At 31.6% G+C, this 22,281-nt stretch overlaps 1 protein-coding gene across 1 annotated transcript; it reads right to left on the reverse strand.

Annotated features, from left to right (window-relative positions):
* Positions 1-8,704: 8,704 nt before the first annotated feature.
* Positions 8,705-22,278, reverse strand: LOC111698056 (tRNA-dihydrouridine(16/17) synthase [NAD(P)(+)]-like). The gene is made up of 19 exons (XM_023468287.1): positions 21,984-22,278; positions 21,153-21,205; positions 20,843-20,892; positions 20,561-20,602; positions 20,045-20,146; positions 19,121-19,150; positions 18,770-18,831; positions 18,032-18,124; positions 17,803-17,901; positions 16,158-16,209; positions 15,965-16,009; positions 14,534-14,630; positions 14,178-14,213; positions 13,565-13,635; positions 12,272-12,378; positions 11,734-11,805; positions 10,296-10,462; positions 9,567-9,622; positions 8,705-9,079 (listed from the first exon to the last, which is right to left on the reverse strand). Exons 1-19 carry the CDS (start codon positions 22,253-22,255, stop codon positions 8,759-8,761), a joined length of 1,827 nt encoding a protein of 608 aa, XP_023324055.1. The 5' UTR covers positions 22,256-22,278; the 3' UTR covers positions 8,705-8,758.
* Between the last annotated feature and the right edge of the window lie 3 nt (positions 22,279-22,281).

Raw genomic sequence — 22,281 nt, forward strand, 5'->3', positions numbered from 1 at the left:
ATGTATGTATAACATGCTGTGACGTATATTATATAATTGATTATTACCATCATTTTCACCATATTACGTGAGTGATATTGCAAGAAGAAGATAGATAGATAGATATGATGAACATGATAGATAGATATATCTATCCTTGTTGAATAATCTATTAGATAGATATATCTATCCTTGTTGAATAATCTATTAGATAGATATATCTATCCTTGTTGAATAATCTATTAGATAATACAGCTGAACCGTGAACAAGTATTATATCATTTTATAAACTAACCCCTCCCCATTCTTTTCATAATTACACTTTTATTTCCTATTCTTACTTTTTAGCTCACGCTGGTTTAGTTGACGAGGTGCGTGAACCAGAAACTGCGGAATAGGAAGACGACTTTAACTAGACTCAAGGTATGATTTTAAATATTCTAATAAAAATGAGACACAGCAAATGTGCAGTGTCAACACACCCATTTCCCTGAATAAATGATTTAATAAGTTACTAGTAATACTGTTTGCTATGTAACAACATCAACACTTAACTTAAAATAGCTCGCTCAAACAAAAAAGCAGTTATAGCATGTTAGTTTATTGTAATTATTTTAAGTATCTAATTCAGAACGTGACATGTAACTTCTGATGTTGTGCAATTTGTAATTCTATGTAAAACATATTTTCTTCGTTTTGTAAATCCTATATATAAACCTTATGTATTAATTTTCAATATATGTTTAAATTTAAAATCTGCTTGTTTCTAGCTTCAGTTAAAAAGAATTAGTTGGCCAAATCCTAATTTTTTGCGTGAGAGCGTGCAGCTTTTTCGTTCCCTGTAAAGTTGAGTTTCTCTTTTTTCTTTCAATCTAAACCATTTCATTTTATAACAATAAGTATAAACTATAAAAAAAGTAAAAACAAGGATTTCTCTTTCATCGTTTCTACAGATCAAGTTTTAACAGGGTTCCATTCCGAATCTCTAATAGTTATGATTCCCCCTCCCCAATAAGGTTGCAGTATGGAATTTGCTATAAGCTATCCCATTACCACAGCGAGCCTGCTGACGAATATTAATTGGTAAATTTAATGAACACTTGTAATCCAAGCATTTGGGGGTGTAGGTTGGGGTGTATACGAGGGGTACCTATATTAATACAGCTAGGGTTATCCACATAAGATGAGTTTCATTCAGCTAGAGAAGACTGCAGAAGATTTATTTATTCTTTCTTCGCTGGTTCACTCCTTCATTTTGTCTAAATAATTTAGTAAACCATTTAGATATCATAATCATCATGCACAACTTGTTTTGGGTAACCTCCAAATGGGTTTATAAATTTGTATAAAGAAGACATTTCGAAAAATGCTTCAACTCAGAATTGATTCTGGAAAAGTTGGCAGCTTAAGTTTTCCTCCCCTCGAGCATCCTTGAAATTATCTCTGGATGTTACGGTAGACCGAAACACCTCATATCATTCCACAGAACTCATCAGCATTTAATTTTGTAACTTTACAAAGATAATAATTTTTCCAAAAAAGCAATTTTAATTATATAAGTTTTGCTTTACGCTTGGAACTGGTTTCTGCTGGAGTAAGCCTTTTCCATTTTATTACCAGAATGATCATCCTATAAGTTGTGTGAGCTTTTTGGGTTACCGATTAACATTTTAGTTTTTCCTTTTTAAAAATTCATGTGATCCATGCCGAGAAGCCATTTTTTGTCATGTGCCTATACTCTTTGAAGATCTCTCTATGATTGTTTAAAAATCAAATAATCCAAATAGAATTAAGAATAAGTGTGTTCTGTGCCCCCTGCTTTAGTTGAATAATGTTAATATTTATTCCTAAGGTTAAATTCTTACATTTTACATTTTTCTATGAAAAGTACATAGTTTAAAACTGAAGCTTTTCTTTCATTTTATTTACAGTGAAAATATATTGCTCAAATTATCTTCCAGGGACGTCTGCAGGAAGATAATATTTTGCCTCGTCTATTATTGAGTGTTTAAAAACATTCCTTACAAACTTGTGTCGCTTGCTTACATTGTCAAACACTGTTATTCCTAAGAATTTCTTGGCTTTTTCACTCTTTGTGTTCTCATATAGTTGGTTTTCTAAATTGTAAATAAATGGTAAAAATCTGTGAAGGCGCCAACTTTTCAAAACTGTATCCTGTAAAAGTTTTGTTTGTTTTTTTTGTTTGTTTTTATCCTACAGGGAGCCCCAATAAACATGGGAATTCAGCGACGATTTTGATATGCTCTTTGTTAATGATTTTTTGATTTAGTACGGTGATGCCTAACAGGAAAGCTATAAATAGTAGGTACTTTGTGTGCTAGAGTTCATAATTAGTGTTGTACTTAACAATTACAGAAATGCGTGCATATAAACACAATACAGTTGTTTTCATCATTGTTTATCTTGCAGAATTGTTATAGAACATCATACAACGTAACTTTATGACCATTGAAATAAGGTTACACAACGCTAATTCTTTACAAGGACTATTTCGAATTCCTCTCTGAATGCCCATGTTTATTGGGACACCTTGTAGAAGATAATATAAGGAAACATGATCATTTTAAATTTGGTTTTGCAACGTAATTGTTTTCTTTTATGATTAAAAGAAAGTGAGTCTTTTGCCATTAACTTGAAATCCTTAATTTTTGCAACCCAATGTCTGCTTAATCAAATAATCTGAGTTTGAAATATCAGAGGTTTTCACATTTCGGTTGCGAAGATGTAAGGGTTAAAAAAGTTGTCTTTGTGACAGAGACTCAAAGTTAAGGAAAGCAAATGTTTGATATAAACAATTTTATTGAAAAACTTTTCAGATTTTTGTGCTATCTTCAAAATGTACAAACACCTGAACAGTATTTTAAACATTACTCATTATAGCACTTTGAGCTTGAATTAAACAACGAGGTCGTGGAATTATTTAATTTTTCAGACTCCCGCCCATTAATGTTTCTTTACTCTTTGTTGAATATTTACTAAATAATTTAAAGCGGAAATTTAATCTGTTCTCAATGAAAGACATCGGGCTAAGTTAAGAATTGTACTACAAGGTTACCCACAAAGAATGAGACTTCAGAGACGCCTGTATTGAATGTATAATGTCTATTTCCTAATATTACTAATTCCCTGCAATTATAAACTTGTATTCGCCAAATCATTGAATAAACCTTTTAAATACTCCATTCAGAACAGAAGACCTAATTTAAACTTGGATTCGACATAATTTTAAAGTTTTAAGTCTTCTTTACAATTACATCCTGTATCAGTATGGGTAACCCTGTATCTACATTCTAAATATTACTAGTATGGTTATGTTCCAATCTCCATCCCCCTTTTGTTATTCATGAACAGTCCCTTGAACTAATTGGTATTTAATTTCTTTATAGCTCTCCGTCTTGTAATTATCTTCACAAATTGTTATGTTTACATTTAGTTATCTCTACGATACAAGGTGTCCAAATAAACATGGGAATTTCGTCTTTTTTTCACAAATTGTATACATCATTTTTTTTAGCATCTCATTTAAAACATTTTAAACCAAAAATTATTTGTTTCAAAATCGTGGTCTACCATTTTTGTACCTTCAAAATTGACTAAGATATTCAGAAATTAGTTTTAAGTTATTAAAACAACACTAAATTAAAAGTGTTTAATATCTCCATGAATTTTTAAGATACAATTAAGAAAGACCACATTTAAGAAAGCTCTCCAGATACACATGTCATTGTTCAATTTTTGAATATCAAATAATTTTTTCCCACATATTTATTGGGACACCCTGCATACTCGTCGATAACATCCAACACCTCGCTATCCCTAGAACAAAACAAAAAACATCTATAGCGTGGACTAAACACCATTAATTTTATCATATTTCCTAAATATACTTCAAAATATACATCTTAATCATACACATGTTAGATAATTAATTTTCTAATTAAAAAATATCTAAAATGTTCAACACTTTTTTGAAGGAAATTATATATTTTTTTCGCAAGTGTAAATTGTTTTAGTTTTAGCAGATAAACACACCCTTTGCTAATGGTGAATGTCAAAGTCTACCAAAGTCAACAAGAATGAGTTCACACCCTTTGCTAATGGTGGATGTCAAAGTCTACCAAAGTCAACAAAAATGAGTTCACACCCTTTGCTAATGGTGGATGCCAGAGTCTACCAAAGTCAACAAGAATGAGTTCACACCCTTTGCTATTGGTGGATGTCAAAGTCTACCAAAGTTCACACCCTTTGCTAACAGTGGATGTTTAAGTCTACCAAAGCAACAAGAATGAGTTCACCCCCTTTGCTAATGTTGGATGTCAAAGTCCACCAGTCAACAAGAATGAGTTCACACCCTTTGCTAATGGTGAATGTCAAAGTCTACCAAAGTCAACAAGAATGAGTTCTCACCCTTTGCTAATGGTGAATGTCAAAGTCTACCAAAGTCAACAAGAATGAGTTCACACCCTTTGCAAATGGTGAATGTCAAAGTCTACCAAAGTCAACAAGAATGAGTTCACACCTTTTGCTAATGGTGAATGTCAAAGTCTGCCAAAGTCAACAAGAATGAGTTCACACCCTTTGCTAATGGTGAATGTCAAAGTCTACCAAAGTCAATAAGAATGAGTTTACACCCTTTGCTAATGGTGAATTTCAAAGTCTACCAAAGTCAACAAAAATGAGTTCACACCCTTTGCTAATGGTGAATTTCAAAGTCTACCAAAGTCAACAAGAATGAGTTCACACCCTTTGCTAATGGTGAATGTCAAAGTCTTCTGAAAATGAGAGGTGACTGATTATTTAAAAGAATGTACAAAGAATGTTTATCCAATTGTGGTTAAAACAAAAACTATCAGAACAAAATTATTACACATTATATTTTCAATTGGCAAATATTAAGTTTTCTTTTGTGTTTTGTTTTTCCCTAAACCATCATACATTATAAATTTGTATTTTGTGTTTGAAAATAAATACTGTACTATACATTTTTAAAAAGTGGAAAGGCAGTGGATCAAAATAAGGAAAAAGAATGAAGGCAGAAAAGTTGGAAAGGAGCAATTTGTAACAGAGAAAATAAATGTTAGAAGGAGTTTAAAAGAACATTTTTTTTAAGGGTTGCTCTCTTATACAAAAACATCTAGGCCAATGACCGAAGCCACCTCCCCACAGCATGAACAGTTGCCTAGACTAGTCCATCTCAGTACTAGTCCAGTATGATGTTTTCAAAATTATTTCCGATATTATTATTTAATTGAATCAAAAACTGCAGTTTTCATCAAAAATATACCCCTCCATCAAAAAAACCAAGAAACAGACACATCTCTTTAGTTCATTTCTTTCTCACGATCCCAGAGATTAAGTCAGAATCCCGGATTATCGACACCATTGTTAGGATAACCTTTCCACGTTTATCTATGCTTCTTTCTGAATAAAATTGCGAAAATTCCGGGTCCCCTAAAATCCATTCCACAGAGAAGTGTTTTTTTTTCTCTCAAGGGAGTGGAGGGGGTCAATTTTCAATACTATTTGTCCCTGTTTGAAAAAGGCATATTTATCGATTATTGCGACTTACTTTTTGCATTTTTTAAAATGTCACTAAACCCTGAAAACATTTATTTAGTATTACTAGATAGATCAAATCCTCTTAATAAAACATTAATTTAAGTAAAAGAAGAGAAATTAATAATTATGATGTAATAAAACTTCTAATGCTGAGATCTCAGAGCAGAGAATTCCACAAGTTTTTTTTGCATTATTAATTGTTGCAGCTAAAACACTTTCGCAGAAAAAAAAATTATTTTTCCAAAAAAGTTTGATAAAACAAATATTAATTATCAAGACATATTAATCAATTAAGTCCGTCGAGGAAATTTCTGTGGCGAGATATTATAGTTGTGACTTCTCCGGGAAAGGACATGGGACAAATTCTGTTTAAAATTAGGATTTTTTATTCTTGTTCTTCTAGCATATAATATTTAAGTGTATTCAGAAAAAGGTTAGAGAAGAAACCTTTAGTTAGGAAATATTATATCAGGACACGGCTTCAGACCAGATTATACAACTCTACTGCTAAATAGATATATGCTATGTACAGTGTTACCCGCAAAGAATGAGACGATCCTGTACGGAATTATATTCAATCCTATTTCGCAGAAAATAATGAAATGCAAAAGTCACTTTTGTAGAGAATCCACAATTGAAAATAAACACTTTTAAAAATTATAAACATGATATATAATTCATACTAAATGGGACTGTACAGGAAACATACCCCCTATAAGATGAAACCTGAGAATCACGGGCGTTAATCGAAACATATAAAACATCTCGAGAAATTGATATATACAAACTGTGTCAAATTTATATGAAAATTCATTTATATATATATGCAATTTGTATAAAAGTTTTAGTATTAAACAGATCATATTCAACAAATACGCAACCAATCTGAAAACGACGATATCCCACAGGAGCCTGAGAATTTCAGGTTTGCTCCTATTATAATTTTTTAATTTTGATTTGGTATTTTTAATAAATATAATTGGTAATATAATTAAATATAGTCCGTATTACATCACCAGAACTTCAGCCAATGGCAGTGCAGTATTGTTGTCACGTGATACAGACGGAAATCACGTGACCAGTATACTGCACTGCCATTTTTCCAGTCCTTTTAATCGGACAAAGCTTTTTAAGGGAACCATTGTGAATCGGGCGTATCCATCTTTGCATAGACAATGGAGGGTCACTTGAAATTACACTTAAATGCACTCCCTTTAAGGCACAGAACCAAAATTACTTTTCAGATCTTCCTTTCTACAGAGTTAAAGGTCGTCACTAAAGTCTCGAAATCCTTTTTGGGGAACAATTAACAATAAATATATTTGTGGCAACAAATACAATGCAACACTAATCTTGGCCCCAATATTAAAGAGATTTTCAGGACATTAAAACATTTACTAAAATGTTCGATCTAATCGTGCAAACCTTAAGTTTCATATTCGACCTTTTAGGTCAAACTTTGAAAAAACCTTTCATGTATTACATTTACAATTACTTCAAGAGCCTAAATTTTCAACCGACTTTTTTTTTTGACAAAACAACTATATTAGCTCAAAATTTTCAATCTAATGCTGCAAACCAACGCATGGTAAAATTATTTGTTTGCATTTTGCTGCATAAACATCAAAGAAAACTAGTTAAAAATATAAGTAGTTGAACTATTCTTACGTCAGAAAATTGAAACTAAAATTCATAAATTATTTAATCGTATTAAAATGAAAACAAATACTATTTTGTAAAGAGTGACTAAAGAACTCCGATCTAAAAATGGGATGGTTGGTTCAATTAAACATCAAATACAGGGTGTCCCAAAAAACATGGGAATTCAGTGACAAATCGGATATCGTCTTTGTAATGTATTAGCATTGTAATACCTAATTTCAAAAGCCATAATATTATTATGTCTGCTAGAGTTTATTTTATGAAAAGGGTAAAAGACTGTAAAGATGTGTCTATAATGTCTCCGCAAGATGAATAGTGAAGACGGACAAGTTTACTCTGTTTGTATACTGCAATTTTCTTGTTNTATATTTCACTGATCCAGGAGGAAGGAGAGCCCCTCATAGCCCCCCTGAACACGTCTCTGTATAATAACATAGACGTGTTTAAGAAATTTACAAACATATTTCGGAATGAAGTAAGATTTGAAAGAACAAAACAAAACAGTTTTAAAGATAAATTCGTACAAAATTAAAAGTGCCAGGCAAAATCAATGTACTGATTAAGCGACTGTATAGTATTTACATATAACCACATACAAACATACAGAATTTTTAATTTTAAAATATGAAAATTTCGAAGTTCTAACTGAAGACGATATTTACATGGGTCTTTAGTCTATTTCTTCTAGTCTTTACTTTCCAAAAGAAATGTTTTCATGCAATTATTTCCAATCCAAATAAAACCTTATGCCCCAACCTGTCGTCGTTGCCTTAGTCTGTTCCACTTTATGTTTATTCACTTTGGGTCGTATGGGCACCTTTCTTAGGTCGAATGGGCAATTTTTGTAGGTCGGATGCACAACTTTTGTAAGTCGAGTACACACATGTATGGAAAGATGCACACATTTCGTAGGTCTGATGCAGTTATTTAGTAACCGCAGCACTCGGGCCAGAAATTGTCTAAACCTAACCCAACATATCGGCTATTACTTAATTTGCAATCAAGTTTGCAAAATACAGGACATAAATCGAGTTGAGAATTCTTTTGAGTCTTGAGTCTTAACCATTCTTGCCAAGGAGAATTTCATTGCAAGGAAGATATAGAAAATATGAAGTAGGAATTACACATTACTAAAGATTTTTTTAATTACTACTCAAATTATTTTGTTTAAGACCCCTCAAGAATACATGCAAACATAAACTCCTTAGGGAATTAATTATCGTACAATTTTGGAATTTCCCGTTAAGAAAGAGATGTTTTGATATCTTTGTTTTAATATCTTGTGTTTTAGCAAAAGCATTAAAATTCCGTACGTCCCTTTAAGAGATCCTTTTTAAGAGCGCCATGAAAAAGTTGCAACGGTTTTCATCAAGTTTAGAAGAAATGTGTAGTTGTGTACTATATGTTGTGTTAAACAAGTTATGTACATAGTATGCTAAACATTAAACAATGAACAGACATCATTGATAAAATTGCCTAAAGGTTTTAACAAGAAAAAATATATTTATTTGGAAAAAAGTAAAAAAGATATTTAAAGTCAACTATTTTCTTCATTGTTAATCAATGTATTTTTATCTGAATCCAAACCAATACTTTCAGAAGTTCTATTAGGTTCCACAATTGATGATTGAACAGAGTCAGTTATGATCTCGAGAAACCCAGCAGCAGTCGTCATGGTACTAATAGCTACAGCTTCAGGTTTTATACCAGTATCATTTGAAGTATCCATAGTTTCTGTTTTGTTTTCTAAAGTTTCTGTTTTGTTAAAAGTTTCCTTCTCCTTATATCCTGGTCTGAGCTTGGCCTTCTCTCGATTGGTTTTAACAAATATCTTGTGTCCAGCGCAGTCCAAGTTCTCCTGAAATAAATTAAGATGTCAAACCTTTTGTGTAAAATGTTGCTCAACTGCAACGCTTGATCTTGATATCAAATGTGACAACTTTAGAATTTGAGAGATACATTGTTGATCTCTTTGTTTTAGTTATCCTTGCAGGGTACGATCACCACGAGATATCATAGAGGAATGCAAAAAGGTCAATGTAATGCTTGAACATTAAATTCACAACACAAAAAATCCGACATCAATAATAGGGATGTTTTTTATTCAGATTTAGATTTAAGGGGTTACAAAACTTAAAATATAACAAATAAACTTTACTTAACCTAAACCTATTAGAAGACTTCAAGGAATTTTATAATACACAATTTCTATTTTTTTGTGTGTTCACACTTCTAATAATATAATACTAATATAAATATAATAATAATATATACAAGATCAAATTAAATCAAATCAGATTTTTTAATATAAACATAAGTATAAATTAGTAATTTGGAAAACTAACCTTGAATGCTTTATTCTTACAACAGGTTCTGCAGAGCTGATGCAAACACTTTAAGCCTTAAAATAATTATATTTTCCCAAAATATTTCTTGAGCAGACCTTGAAACAAAGATTATTATAAACATTTCAGAAGTGTTTTTTTTAACCCGTGATCCTTTTAAGTTAATGAGGAAATTTAAACGGGGGCACGTTTGAGTCAATTGCAGTTTCTCCGTACAAGGACTTTTTTGCTTCACACGCAACAGAAATAATTGTGAGAATTAAACACCTTTAAAGCTAATAAACGTGATTGATCGAATAAAGGTTTAAAGGGTACAGTTGTAAATCGGACATGGCTCTCTTTTAATTTGATCTGAGGATCACTTTAAAGTACAACAACCCTTTATAAGAATTTTTAACAATCCTTTACAAAACTTTAATGAATGACAGAGAACAAATTAAATGTAAATCTGATTGGAATCAAAGATAGATTTTAAGCCATGATATTGATAAATTGATTAATGATATATAATAGACCTCTGTCGTAGTTTCAAATGGAATTAATATATCAGTAATTTTCTAACTGGTCTTAGACATCAATAAATCGCGCTCTTAGAAAGCTACGGTATTCTTACATACAAGCAGTCAATTTTAAACCACAAAAATGATCATGTTTAGGTCAATTGTGGTAATTAATGGGATACATGAGACATGCGTCTCTTAATAAAACAATTTGATGAAAATTTTGAACCTGATGGGTTACCACAGGTTGAACATAGGGAACAGTTAGCTCGAGCTTTTGAGAAAGGTTTATAAGGGTTTCGTTCCATCTTCTTCTTCTTCCTTTTAGAAACCTCTCCGTCTTCTCTCTTCTCAGTAATCAAGTCTTTGATGCTGCCTTGTTCATCTTCGGGTCTTCTAAATTAGGAATAAATAATAATGAGCCTAGACAGAATAAAGTTATGGGACAGCCGGCTATGTAAGGTAGTTGAACTGAGTATACAGTGTTGTGGACAAATTCTTTAGGATTCATTTGAGATCTGTAAATCTTGAGTTTGAATGCAAAGTCGAAGTTCAAAATCGTATTTTTAGGTGGATACGTTTTCAGAATTGTTTTTTTAATTATTAAAAAACGACGACAAAAAATGTTAACAAAATTCTACAATAAAATAATAAGTAGTTTAGAAACAGGTGGAGAGAATAAAAATTAACTCTTATTATAGAAAATAAGTAATCTTATTCAATTATAATCTCTATAATCTCTCTTTTATCACAAAGATTTCCTGCAGATTTTCTGGAATTTTTATTAAAAAGACGACATTTGAAGAATTTGGAGAAATCTGCGAACAAATTCACATAAAATAAGAAAATCAATAAAATCAATAAAATGATGAAAAAGGAAATAATTAATCCTAAATTCGATTTATTGACACATTTCTTTTGAGAAATATGTTCCTAAACTAAACATCTAATTAACTAAACATCTAATTAGTTTACATATAGAATTTTTACTATATTTTTCGTCGTCGTTATTTAATAATTAAAAAAAAAAACGATTCTGAAACCTACACACCCAAATTTATGATTTTGAACGTCGACTTTGCGCTCAAACTCCGTAATTATAGATCGTGGAAACGTTTTATATGTCTTAAATGAATCCTATACAACACTGCATACTCAGTTTAACTACCTTACATAGCAGTTTTCTCAATAGCTTTCCAATAAGAGTAGTTATGATCGAAAACATAAATATTCAAATCTTACGTGCAATTTACGTCAGTTTTACGTGGTCTTTTTGACTGTGTAATAATGCTTCAAATAACGTGTTCATCTAAAAGAAGATAAGGAGGAGGAAAGTATTTTTCAGCAGAGAATGATTTTTAGAAAAAAAACGAAGTAAGACATTTAAAAGTATATTATTGAATAGAGCTCATTTAGCTAACGTAGATTTAAAGAGTAATATTTTGACTGTTCAGGGTTAAGCGCTTTGGCAGGAATATTTAGGACAAGATCAAAAGTACTGTGTTAATTGTTAATAAATTAAAAAAAACTAATGTTACAAATATATAGTAACCAGGACTAGATCCTGAACTGGACTAGGTTGGATCAAACAAAACATCCCAATCAACACTGCTACACTCAGCAGCTTATGAATATGAAACAGTGTAAGGTAATTGCCTAATGCCTACCCTCTTTTAGCTTCTTGTTCTTTTGATTCCTTTATCTGCTTCATTTTCGCCACATAGACCTCAGGAGGCGGCCTTTATCAACATAAATTCAAACTTGATTTTGGTAAATTTTAAAAAAGCGTCCAGGAGAAAGAGAAGGTCAAACTTAAATTTATTGTGAGTCGATCGATAGGTCGTCTTGATGTTTCTTAACAAAGAAATTATAGTTCGGAGTATTAAGAAAATCCACCCAGAAGGGAACTCGATCATGTTTAAAGGAGCTTTCCACGCTATTTCAATGGCTGTCAAATTAAAAAGTAGCATATCTAATTTAGAAAAATACACTTTAAACCTTTGTCTGTTCAAGGAAATAAACTGATTATTTTCTCTATTAAAATTATTTGCAGTGGACAGGGTTGCCAGAGAGTTTTGAAATGGGTTGCAGAATGGTTTTTTTCTTTCTTAAGTGCGCATTCAAAAGTTGAAATCAAATTAAGAAATTTAAAATTTAAAATTAAAAAATCAGCTTTCAAAATGTTTTCAAGAATGTTATGTTGTCCTGACGTATGGTTGACAAATCCAAGGAGGAAATTTCAGGTTGTAAATTTTCAACTCTTCAACTTCTTCATAACGCTTCTCCCCTGAATATTGAATGTATAATGTATCCTAAAACTTGGCTCCCCTGAGTATTTCAGGTTAAGTAATGTATATTTCAGCTAAATAACATCTTCATTCTTTATAAAATAATATTATTGATTAAATAATGAATAAGGTTTAATTCAGATCTTCAACGCTAAATAACTTTGTCCCCCTGAATATTTCAGGTTGCGTTAAATATATTTCAACTCAACTTAACCCAGCTGTTAAATTAACCCAACCATCAACTCGACACAGCTGTTAATTCTAATCAACTCAGCTGTTAACTCAACACAGATGTCAATTCAAATCTACCCAGCTGTCAACTCAACTCCACACAGCTGTCAACTCAACTCAACCCAGCTGTCAACTTAACTCAACCCAGCTGTCAACTCAACTCAGCTGTTAACTCAACTCAACACAGCTGTCAACTGAACTCAACCCAGCTGTCAACTCAACGGCTCAGTAACATTTCGTCTAGTACACCTTCGTCTAAGTTCACTTTTGTCTAGTTCATTTCCGTCTAGTTCTTTTTTGTCTAGTAACCTTTGGTCTAAGTAACATTTGGTCTAAGTAACATTTGATCTAAGTAACTTTTGGTCTTTGAACAAAATAAATGAATAAAATGTTTTTTAGATTTACATGTAGGTAGTTAATAAGAAAATTTACATGATTCTTTGTTGTTGTTGTTTTTAGATGTTATTTTCCTGTAAAAACAAGAGTTTTTTAGAACTTCAGGTTTATAATAGTTCTAAAAACCGTGACCGGGATAAATCTGAAACATTTCAAAAATCCCAAAATATAACCAGTAAAACAATTAAAATTCTTTAAAAATGTGGATATTGTTATCAGAAGATGGACCTGGAGCCGTTAAATACGTCTTTCTCTCTGAATTTTTAAAAAAATGTTTGATAACAATCAAATAAATTCTTTTTGAATATGTTTTTTCTATAGCCCCAGCTTGGTTTGTTCAAAAAAAAAGAATATAAAAAATTTTAAGAATCTGTATTTAAAATTTTGACATATTGTAGTTAATGCATGTATAATATCTAAGGTTTATGCATGGGAAGTAACATTGGTCATTTGAATTAATTGTTACTCTATAAATAAGCTAAGTTCCAACAAAAAGTCATCTGAGCAGTATTAAACCTTATTCCTATAGATCTTTCTCTAAAAGTAATGTCTCTAAAAACTTTTGCAATATTTATAAAATAAATATGTATGTTTTCCTGAGATCGTGATTTCCAGGATCCTGGAAACAATGATTTAACAGTTTGAAAAGATGTCCTGGAATAGAAATTAATGTAATATCGGGTTTTTGAGTGATCGAAAGACAAGAACTGGGTTTTTACGGATAATGTGCCATGTTTCTCTGATTTCATTAGTAAAATTTTAAGATTTGAAAAATGGTTCCATCCATTTAGAAATGTCCAGTTTAGAGGTGGACAATTTTGAAAATAAGAAGATAATCTCAAATCGGCAAGGAAGGTTTTCTTATTTTTTGTAAAAGTTTTCTTATTTTTGCTACTCCTTGTATTTCAAATAGTTCAGGGATCAAATATAAAGAATAACGAGAAATGTTTCTCATGTGAGTCGGTCCAAGTTAAAGAGAAGTAGTTCAACTTAGTCTACATTTCGTTCCTGGCCAGTGTCCATTAACAGAAAAGAAAACTTTTGACTGGGAGAGAAACCTTTTAACATAAATTTTACTTTTTAAAAATTTCTTCAAAAACCTTGCATTCCATTTTATCCCTGACCTCTCGATACATTAAATTTAAGTCAAACAAAGCAAGAAACAAAAAGAATTTTAAAAATTAATTTCTTTTTTCCTCTGACATAAGAAGTAGGACAAGGGTATTCTTTCACTAAGCAAAATCTAGTTTCAACAATAAACAAATCAAATCAAATTTATAATAAAACGAAGTATAAAACTAATTAACTTTCTGCAAATATGAGTGTAAATAAAATTGCTTACACTAGTTTAATACATACTTAAGAAATGAAGAAATTTTCATTAAAAAACTTAGGTTTGAAAGTAAAAAACTAGCATTAAAAATCAACAATCTTAAGAAAATTAAACAACAAAATATATCTTCTCTAAAACTAACTAATAGAAGAATATTCAAGTTTAAAATCACAAATAATACCAAAACTAGAAAACACATGTTTATGACTAGATTTATGCCTAGATCCAAGTATTCAAGGCACATCTCCCAGACAGGGGGATTCAATCCAGCAAACAAGGCAGGGTTGGTCAGGTGACCTTCAGCTGACATAACACCCTGTTAAACCAGAATTAAATCTCTTTTTAGAACCTTGATCGGATCCCGAGCAGAAAAAAAATTTTCCTGATCAAAAGTGAACATTAATCGGCCCAAATCTTTGGCATTACCTTTACCTAAGACCTTTATTGCCGTTGGGCCTTCCTTCCAATCTATCTAAAGGGTTTACATTAAAAAAGGTTCCCATGTACCATTTCTTCTCTAATTTATGTAAATCTACAAATATTAGGCAGAACATTTTCTAATTCATATACATACACATAAGGAAGAATTTTGCATTGACCAAAGATGGATCCTGTATTAAAAAGTTGCTTAAAAAGTCCAAGAAGTGACTTTGTTCAGAAGTTTCCATTTGCCAGCATACTGAAAGTATCAAAAACGGTTTTCGAACCGAATACAGATTGCCAGGCTGTAAAATCATAATCATAAGAATCTTTAATAAGTATTTATTTTCCAAACAAATAAGTATGAAGTCATGGCGCTATTTGTCTAAGCATTGAGAAGGATGTGGACGGAAGCTTGTTTCAGATATTTCTGGCCCAATCCAAGGAAAAATCCTAACAACTCAAGAAAGATTTCCTCTCATGTTCAGCTGTCCAAATCAAATCATAAATAGGAAACTAAAAAGCTTTTAATGTTTAAAGCGAAAATAGGGTAATAAGCTCTGATAAGTATCTTTAAACTGTAACTTTCCTTAGTTCAACTGAAACCTCTGTATAAAGCAACTTAAATAGCAAACTATATTAAGATAACAGTATAAACCCAGCTCTGCCAACCCCGAAACCTCATGAAAGAGAAGAAGTAGATGGATGGACACAAAAAGAACCTTTGTAGAGTTTAGAAGGTTGATAGAGTCTATCAACACCGGGTCGCAGATGTCCAAAAACAAAAACTAAATCATTTCCAAATCCGATTTCTTTAGAATGGACTAGTTTTATTATAACCAATATTAGATAAATATAAATTCACAAGATTTTATTACCACAAATGTAAGTGGGAAACTTTTTTATGTACACCCTTTATAAACTTGTCTCTCTGTCTGTCTGTATGTTTGTATCCAACAAACGTCAAAACGGCTGAACCGATCGAGCCCAATTTTTTTGTGGAACCTAACATGAATTTTCAAAAATTCGATTTAATTTTTTTTTTAAATCGACGATTTTTATTTTTAGAAAATCAGGGAAATTTTTGTTTGTTTCTGTCTTAAAATGTGTACAGAGAGAAAATGTATACAATAGAAATAGAAGATGGGCGCGAAGCGCCCTGTATAAGCCTAGTAGTAAAAAATTGATAATCGAATAAAAAGATCATTGATAAAGGTTTAAAAACGTTACCTCCACTCCAGTTTCTAAGATACAACGGTCTGCATCAGATTTATTCTAAATATTTTTTTTTCAAAGCTTCAATTTTTTTCAACATTTCAGACAGAAAGGAACCGTTAGGATAAGAAAAGGATCTGAAAATCCCCCATCTTGGAGAGCCCATTAACAAAAAGTTTTATTTTTTATTGTTTAGATTTTCCCCTACCTGAATATTTCCATTTGCAAGTACAGGGACAGATACTGCTTCCTTTACTGCCCTGTAAGAAACAGAAGTAAAAAAATTGAGTAGTTTAAATTTAAATCTTTCCAACCAACAAATAAAATACAATAAATGAGTTGAATAAAACTAAATGCAGGATAATTAATCAATTCATTAAGCCTAGGATTGAGCCCTTCTTTGTGAACTAAATCGCAAATGTCTAAGCTGCAAAAATTGTAACCGATATAGGACTAACCCAGCTAGCTAGGCCGGTTAAAGGTTATGTGCCCTATGCTACTAATATTGTAACCGATATAGGACTAACCCAGCTAGCTAGGCCGGTTAAAGGTTATGTGCCCTATACTACTAATATTAAAAACTGATATGGGTCTAGTCCAGCTAGCTAGGCCGGTTAAAGGTTATGTGCCCTATACTACTAATATTGTAACTGATATAGGACTAACCCAGCTAGCTAGGCCGGTTAAAGGTTATGTGCCCTATACTACTAATATGGTAACCGATATAGGACTAACCCAGCTAGCTAGGCCGGTTAAAGGTTATGTGCCCTATACTACTAATATTGTAACCGATATAGGACTAACCCAGCTAGCTAGGCCGGTTAAAGGTCATGTGCCCTATACTACTAATATTAAAAACTGATATGGGTCTAGTCCAACTAGATAAGCCGGTCAAAGGTCATGTGCCCTATGCTACTAATATTGTAATTAATATGGGTCTAGTCCAGCTGGCTAAGCCGGTCTAAGGTCATGTGCCCTATACTACTAATATTGTATGTGATTCCATATTTCTAGCAATTGTGTTATACGTGTATTTTTCTTATTTGAATGAAAGAATCTTCAGAAGAGTCATAATTACAGTATGGTGAAATACGCCCCCCTCTCTGGATGTTAATTAAGACAATTAAAAAGTAACTATTTTTTTTTAATCCAAAGGAGCCCTTGCTGTCCAATTATGTGTCATTTGCACACTAATTAAACTAATTATGTATCTAACCAACCAATCAAAATCTGAATAGATCAATGATAAGCGCGCAGTTCCTGCTCCCTTGGGAGTATAAAAGGGGGCTTGATTTCTCCCCAAGTCCAGTTCAGAGCAAAAAAATTTCTCCAGAGTGAAACTGCGTGTGATTCTCCCTATTCAGGTCTTGAAGTTTTCTTTATTACTTTAGTTTTGCCCCCCTTTTCCTATTCTAAGTTTAGCCAATTTATCTTAGTTTTTTTGATTGGTACTTTTACTCTGAAGGCTCGTATTCATGTATTTTCTCCCTCGTACTTAGTTTTTAAGGATTTGTATTGTTTCAGGTTCAAAGAAAAATAAAATATCCTCTGTGCTTTTAACATGTTTAATTGAGACCAGAACTTTGAGTTTAGATTGATTTCAAGTCAAGTAGAGAGTCACACAGTAGTCAATAAATAAATGAGAAGGATAGTTGAGCTGTTTTTGAATATATAAACTAGAATATAAGTTTTGTCATTTTCATACAATATTTTAACTAAAATGGGTCTAGTCCAGCTAGATAAGCCGGTCTAAGGTCATGTGCCCTATACTACTAATATTTTAACTGAAATGGGTCAAGTCCAGCTTGCTAAGCCTATCAAAGGTCATGTGTCCTAGACTACTAAGATTGTACCTGATATGGGTCCAGCTAGCTAGGCCGGTCAAAGGTCCCTTCTGGTCTCTAGTTCTGCCGTGAACTGTTATCATCTGTGCTCCAGCCTTTTCAAGCATTCTAGATACAGACTTAAATAAGAAAAGTAATACAGTTCACCTTATGAACCATTCCTATCTATTTTAGATTAATTCGCTTGACCCCCTCTGAATTTTAAAAACAGTATAAATAAAGATTTGCTAAAATATACCTGGCATACTCTACAGTCTTTTCTATCTCGGGGAACACTCGACATTTTGCAGTGATAGGTATATCTAGTTCTCTACTAGCTGTGGAGATTATTCTAAACAAAATTGATATAGTGATCAATATATAGCTCCCTCCTTACTGTAGAGATTAATCTAAATAATGATGAATATAGTGATAAATATTAAATATATAGCTCCCTGCTCACTGTAGAGATTATTCTAAATCATATTTAATATTGTGATAAGTATTTCTAACTCTCTATTCATTATGGAGATTACTCTAAACCATATAGAATATATCTAGCGCCCTCCTCACTGTGGAGATTATTCTAAACCTATTAAATATATCTAGCAGCTAGCTTCCTACTCAATACTCACTGTGGAGATTATTCTAAACCTATTAAATATATCTAGCAGCTAGCTTCCTACTCAGTACTCACTGTGGAGATTATTTGAAATCATATTAACTAAATTAGATACATCTAGCAGCATTTTTGCTATAGAGATGATTTGTTTTAAATAAATTAATCAATATATCTAGTAGCCTAATCGCAACCGAGGAGCTAGATTTACCTAACTCAAGATTATTCTAAATCATAAAAAATACAAACAGTGATCAATAGTGTGTGTGAAAATTGTATGTTACATATAGCCTACCTGCTAAAGAGATGATTTCTTTTATCATAAATTGGTTAGAATGTGATCAATATATCTAGTCCCGTAAATCATTAAAAACTTACTTGTGAATTAGCTCCCAGTCGTCTTGAAGGTATGACCCAAAATGGCCTCGCTTGGCTATTATCTACAAAACCGAAAGTGTTTTTAGAATTAAGAAAATTTAGTTATAGAAAAGCGGAACAAAAATGACCAAATTATAAGTGAGAAGTAAAAAATAAAATTAAATAATTAACGGTCACAGATAATTAGAATTTTGTAAATGAAAAGCAAATTAACAAAAAAGAAGTAGAAAAAAATAAGGTTAAAGTTTCAGATTTAAGACAGGAAAATTAAATGCCACATTAGTGATGAAAAAATTAATAAGAAGTAAAAAAGAATTTATTAATCAATAATCAAAAAAAAAAATTGGATACCTGAGGACACCCCAAGTTTATATCTATCGCCTAAAAAAAAGAAGAATTAAACAAGCCGTTCACTTTTTTTCATGGTAAACTAAATAGCTTTGTAGCTATTCATTGGTATTATTAGTCTTACTTTTCAAAGACATCCATACCAAAGAAATAGCCGATTTATCGTTTAAAATTCCAGCGCAAAGGTAAAATACCTTTGCATAAAACACTATTTAAATGTTTTTTTTTCAGTAACAACAGCCCAATAAAATCTAAAATTGTCATATTTCAATGACATTCTGTGTCATCCATTATATAAATATATGAATAGTTTCCATTTTAAAATTTGAAAATATATATATGAATACTTTTGATTTTAAAAATTAACGTTTTCCGTGTTTAAACATGATTTAACAAAGACGACCATGTCTCTCCGTCAAACCGGTTCCTAGATTCTAACTTGGGGATTCCTGGGAAAGTAGGGAAAACGTTTCAAGCCAAGAAATGTTTAAACTAAATTATATTTTGAAAATAGACCATTTTAAAATAACTTTGAAAAGAATTTAAAGATATTTACAATTTAAAATCGAATTTTTCTCCGGCCACAGTTGTCTTTGAAAAGTAAGACTAATACCAATGAATAGCTAATAGGCTATTTAGTTTACCCTCAAATTACCCAAATAAAAGAACGGTCCCTTTAAAATAAAAATAAAAAGATCAATTTTGTTCTTTAATTGTTTATGGGTATTTTTATCTATGTATAATCCATAATTTTCATTAAATTTGATTAAGTAATATAGACGAGACATTATAGGCTCCACAAGAGAGTGAGTTTATTCAGTCCTTTTTCTTACATTCTTGGTCTCCTGCAACTTCAAACTTAATCTACGCCTGTGTGGGTAATCTCATTATATTAAAATACATTATTCGTGTTATAGTTTTTTTTACCTCGCATTCAATGGCCTCCACAGTTAGTTTAGCGGCCTCTAAGAAAAGCTGAGGATCGTTTGCACAGAACTGAATGATCAGAGGTCGGTCTCCGGCACATGTCTAGAACCTTCTCTTTAAACAAAATGGCGAATAATTCTGGAAAGGAATTGAAAACAAGTTTATTATCTAAAATTTACTATTACAGACTAAAATTCGATTTGAGCATTGTGCAATGCGCAACCTCGACAATGACACATAAAGATAAATAATTACTTTTATTCTCATTTAACACTTTGCATAATACGACCCTAACGTCAGCCCTAGTCACAGCGCTCAGGTTGCACACTTATCAGTAGAGGGGGGGGGGGGGCACACATTCGTTGCTTGGATTTAACTTAAACGTTGTAAATGTTTTATCTGCAATATTAAAAAGGGGTTCAAATAAAATGTGTGGGGCTTAACAACTTTTTAAAATCTTGAACTTTTTGTAATCTTCGCGAGGAAAAAAATATGAATTATAGAAAAGAGGATTTCCTGTAAAGAATCTCTTCTGTACCTGGCATCTTGAACAAACACCTACATAGGCACACATTCAGACACAAGTCATTATCAGGCAATATGGGGGAATTATTCCCCTCCTCTAACCATTAATACAAACGTATGCTCCTAATAAACATTAAAAATATAAATAAAAAAATATTCTTAAAGAAATATTGGGAGATGTACTTTTTCCTACATATTTTTTTTTTTGGGGGGGGGGGAAGCTTTGTCTACAGGAGGAAAATAGTTATGATGAAAAATCGTGAATGTCTGTGCCTTTGAATGGAACATTGGAGAATAGCATAGATCAGCTCCGTATCGTCGGCCTAGTAAAAAAATAAATTAATAATTTGACAGAACATGATACAATTAAAATTGGACAATGACTAGACATCCTAATCTTTAAAACCAACAAATTTTGAAAAATATTTATACCTGAGGTGATATAATTAAACAAGTTGGGAAAAGGGCGTTTTTTAAACATCGTGCATCGTACATTTAAAAAACATTCGCTTTAAAATGCAGAAAACGTTTTACTGGTTGTTTAACCAATCCCTTAGTCTTGGATACTTGATAAGAGTCCTACCTAACTCTCTCCAGGCTAGTTCACTTGCATCAACCATAGGTGCCACCACATATCTGGAAATTAAAACAATATTAACACTTAGAAGGTCAGCTTATCGATGAGGTAACTATAGAGTTTAACTAGTTCACAAAGAGTTAAACCCCTTCATAATGATATAAACTCGTTCATAATGAGTTGAACCAGTTCATATCGATTTAAGCTCGTTCACACCATGATAGTTAAACCCGTTCATTATGAGTCAAACTCGTTAATAGTGAGTTAAACTCGTTTATAATGAGTTAAACTATGTTCATAACGAAATATACCCGCAAGTGACTTAAAATCGTTCATGAGTTAAAATTATTCATATTGAGTTAAACTCATTCATGTTGAGATAAAATTGAAATCGTTCACATTGAGATAAACTAGTTCATAATGATTAACTCAATCATTAAAAAGTTAAGAAAACCCGAAAAAATAAGTAAAAGTACGTAAAATAAAAACCTAAAAACTTTTTTAAAATCACTTGGTAAAAGTATTTGCAATTATTCTTAAAAATATGTTAATAAACGCAAGTTATTAACCAAAAAGTTGAGCATACCTAAAAATATATGATAAACCTATTAAAATACGTAGACCTATATAAATCCTAAAAGTATTTTTAGGATTTCGGATTAGTAAGGATAGTCTAATATGTCTCCTCTAATGATTTGACAAAGAAAGAAATATAGTTGCAAATACAGACAGTAAATTCCTTACAGTCGTCTCTTTAATTCTTTCCGTTGAGGGTAAACCCTGTTTAATAAATTAAATATATATATTTTTCTGCGCGATCTTTAAATAATTTCTTACTTTGGAGATCCTAGAACATCTTTGTAGAAATCCATCTTTCTTTCCCGCTTTTTACAAGTATTGTCATTTTTATCATTTATTTGATTTTCAGTATTATTATCAGTATCCCCTTTGCCACCAGTTATCTCTGCTGTCATTTTAATTCTGAAAAAAAATTGTATTTTTATTATTACTTCTGTTGATAGTGGACACTGAAACATATCTGTTTCAGAAAAAGAAACTTTTTTATCATTTACTGGACAAAGGATAAATCCCGAAATTATATGTTTCATAAATTTTCTTCCTTCAGTTCAAATTG

The sequence above is a fragment of the Eurytemora carolleeae genome, unplaced genomic scaffold, assembly GCF_000591075.1.
Source record: "Eurytemora carolleeae unplaced genomic scaffold, Eaff_2.0 scaffold172, whole genome shotgun sequence".
Lineage (NCBI taxonomy): Eukaryota > Metazoa > Arthropoda > Copepoda > Calanoida > Temoridae > Eurytemora > Eurytemora carolleeae.

What these genes read in the sequence shown, in the direction of transcription:
- LOC111698056 (XM_023468287.1), bottom strand. Translation starts at nt 22,255, where the DNA reads ATGAAACATATAATTTCGGGATTTATCCTTTGTCCAGTAAATGATAAA. An exon ending in ACTAGCCTGGAGAGAGTTAG is followed by an intron (nt 20,893 to 21,152) that starts GTAGGACTCTTA and finishes TTTTTTTACTAG; the next exon opens with GCCGACGATACGGAGCTGAT. An exon ending in ATCTCAGGAAAACATACATA is followed by an intron (nt 12,379 to 13,564) that starts TTTATTTTATAA and finishes GCCAAGTTTTAG; the next exon opens with GATACATTATACATTCAATA.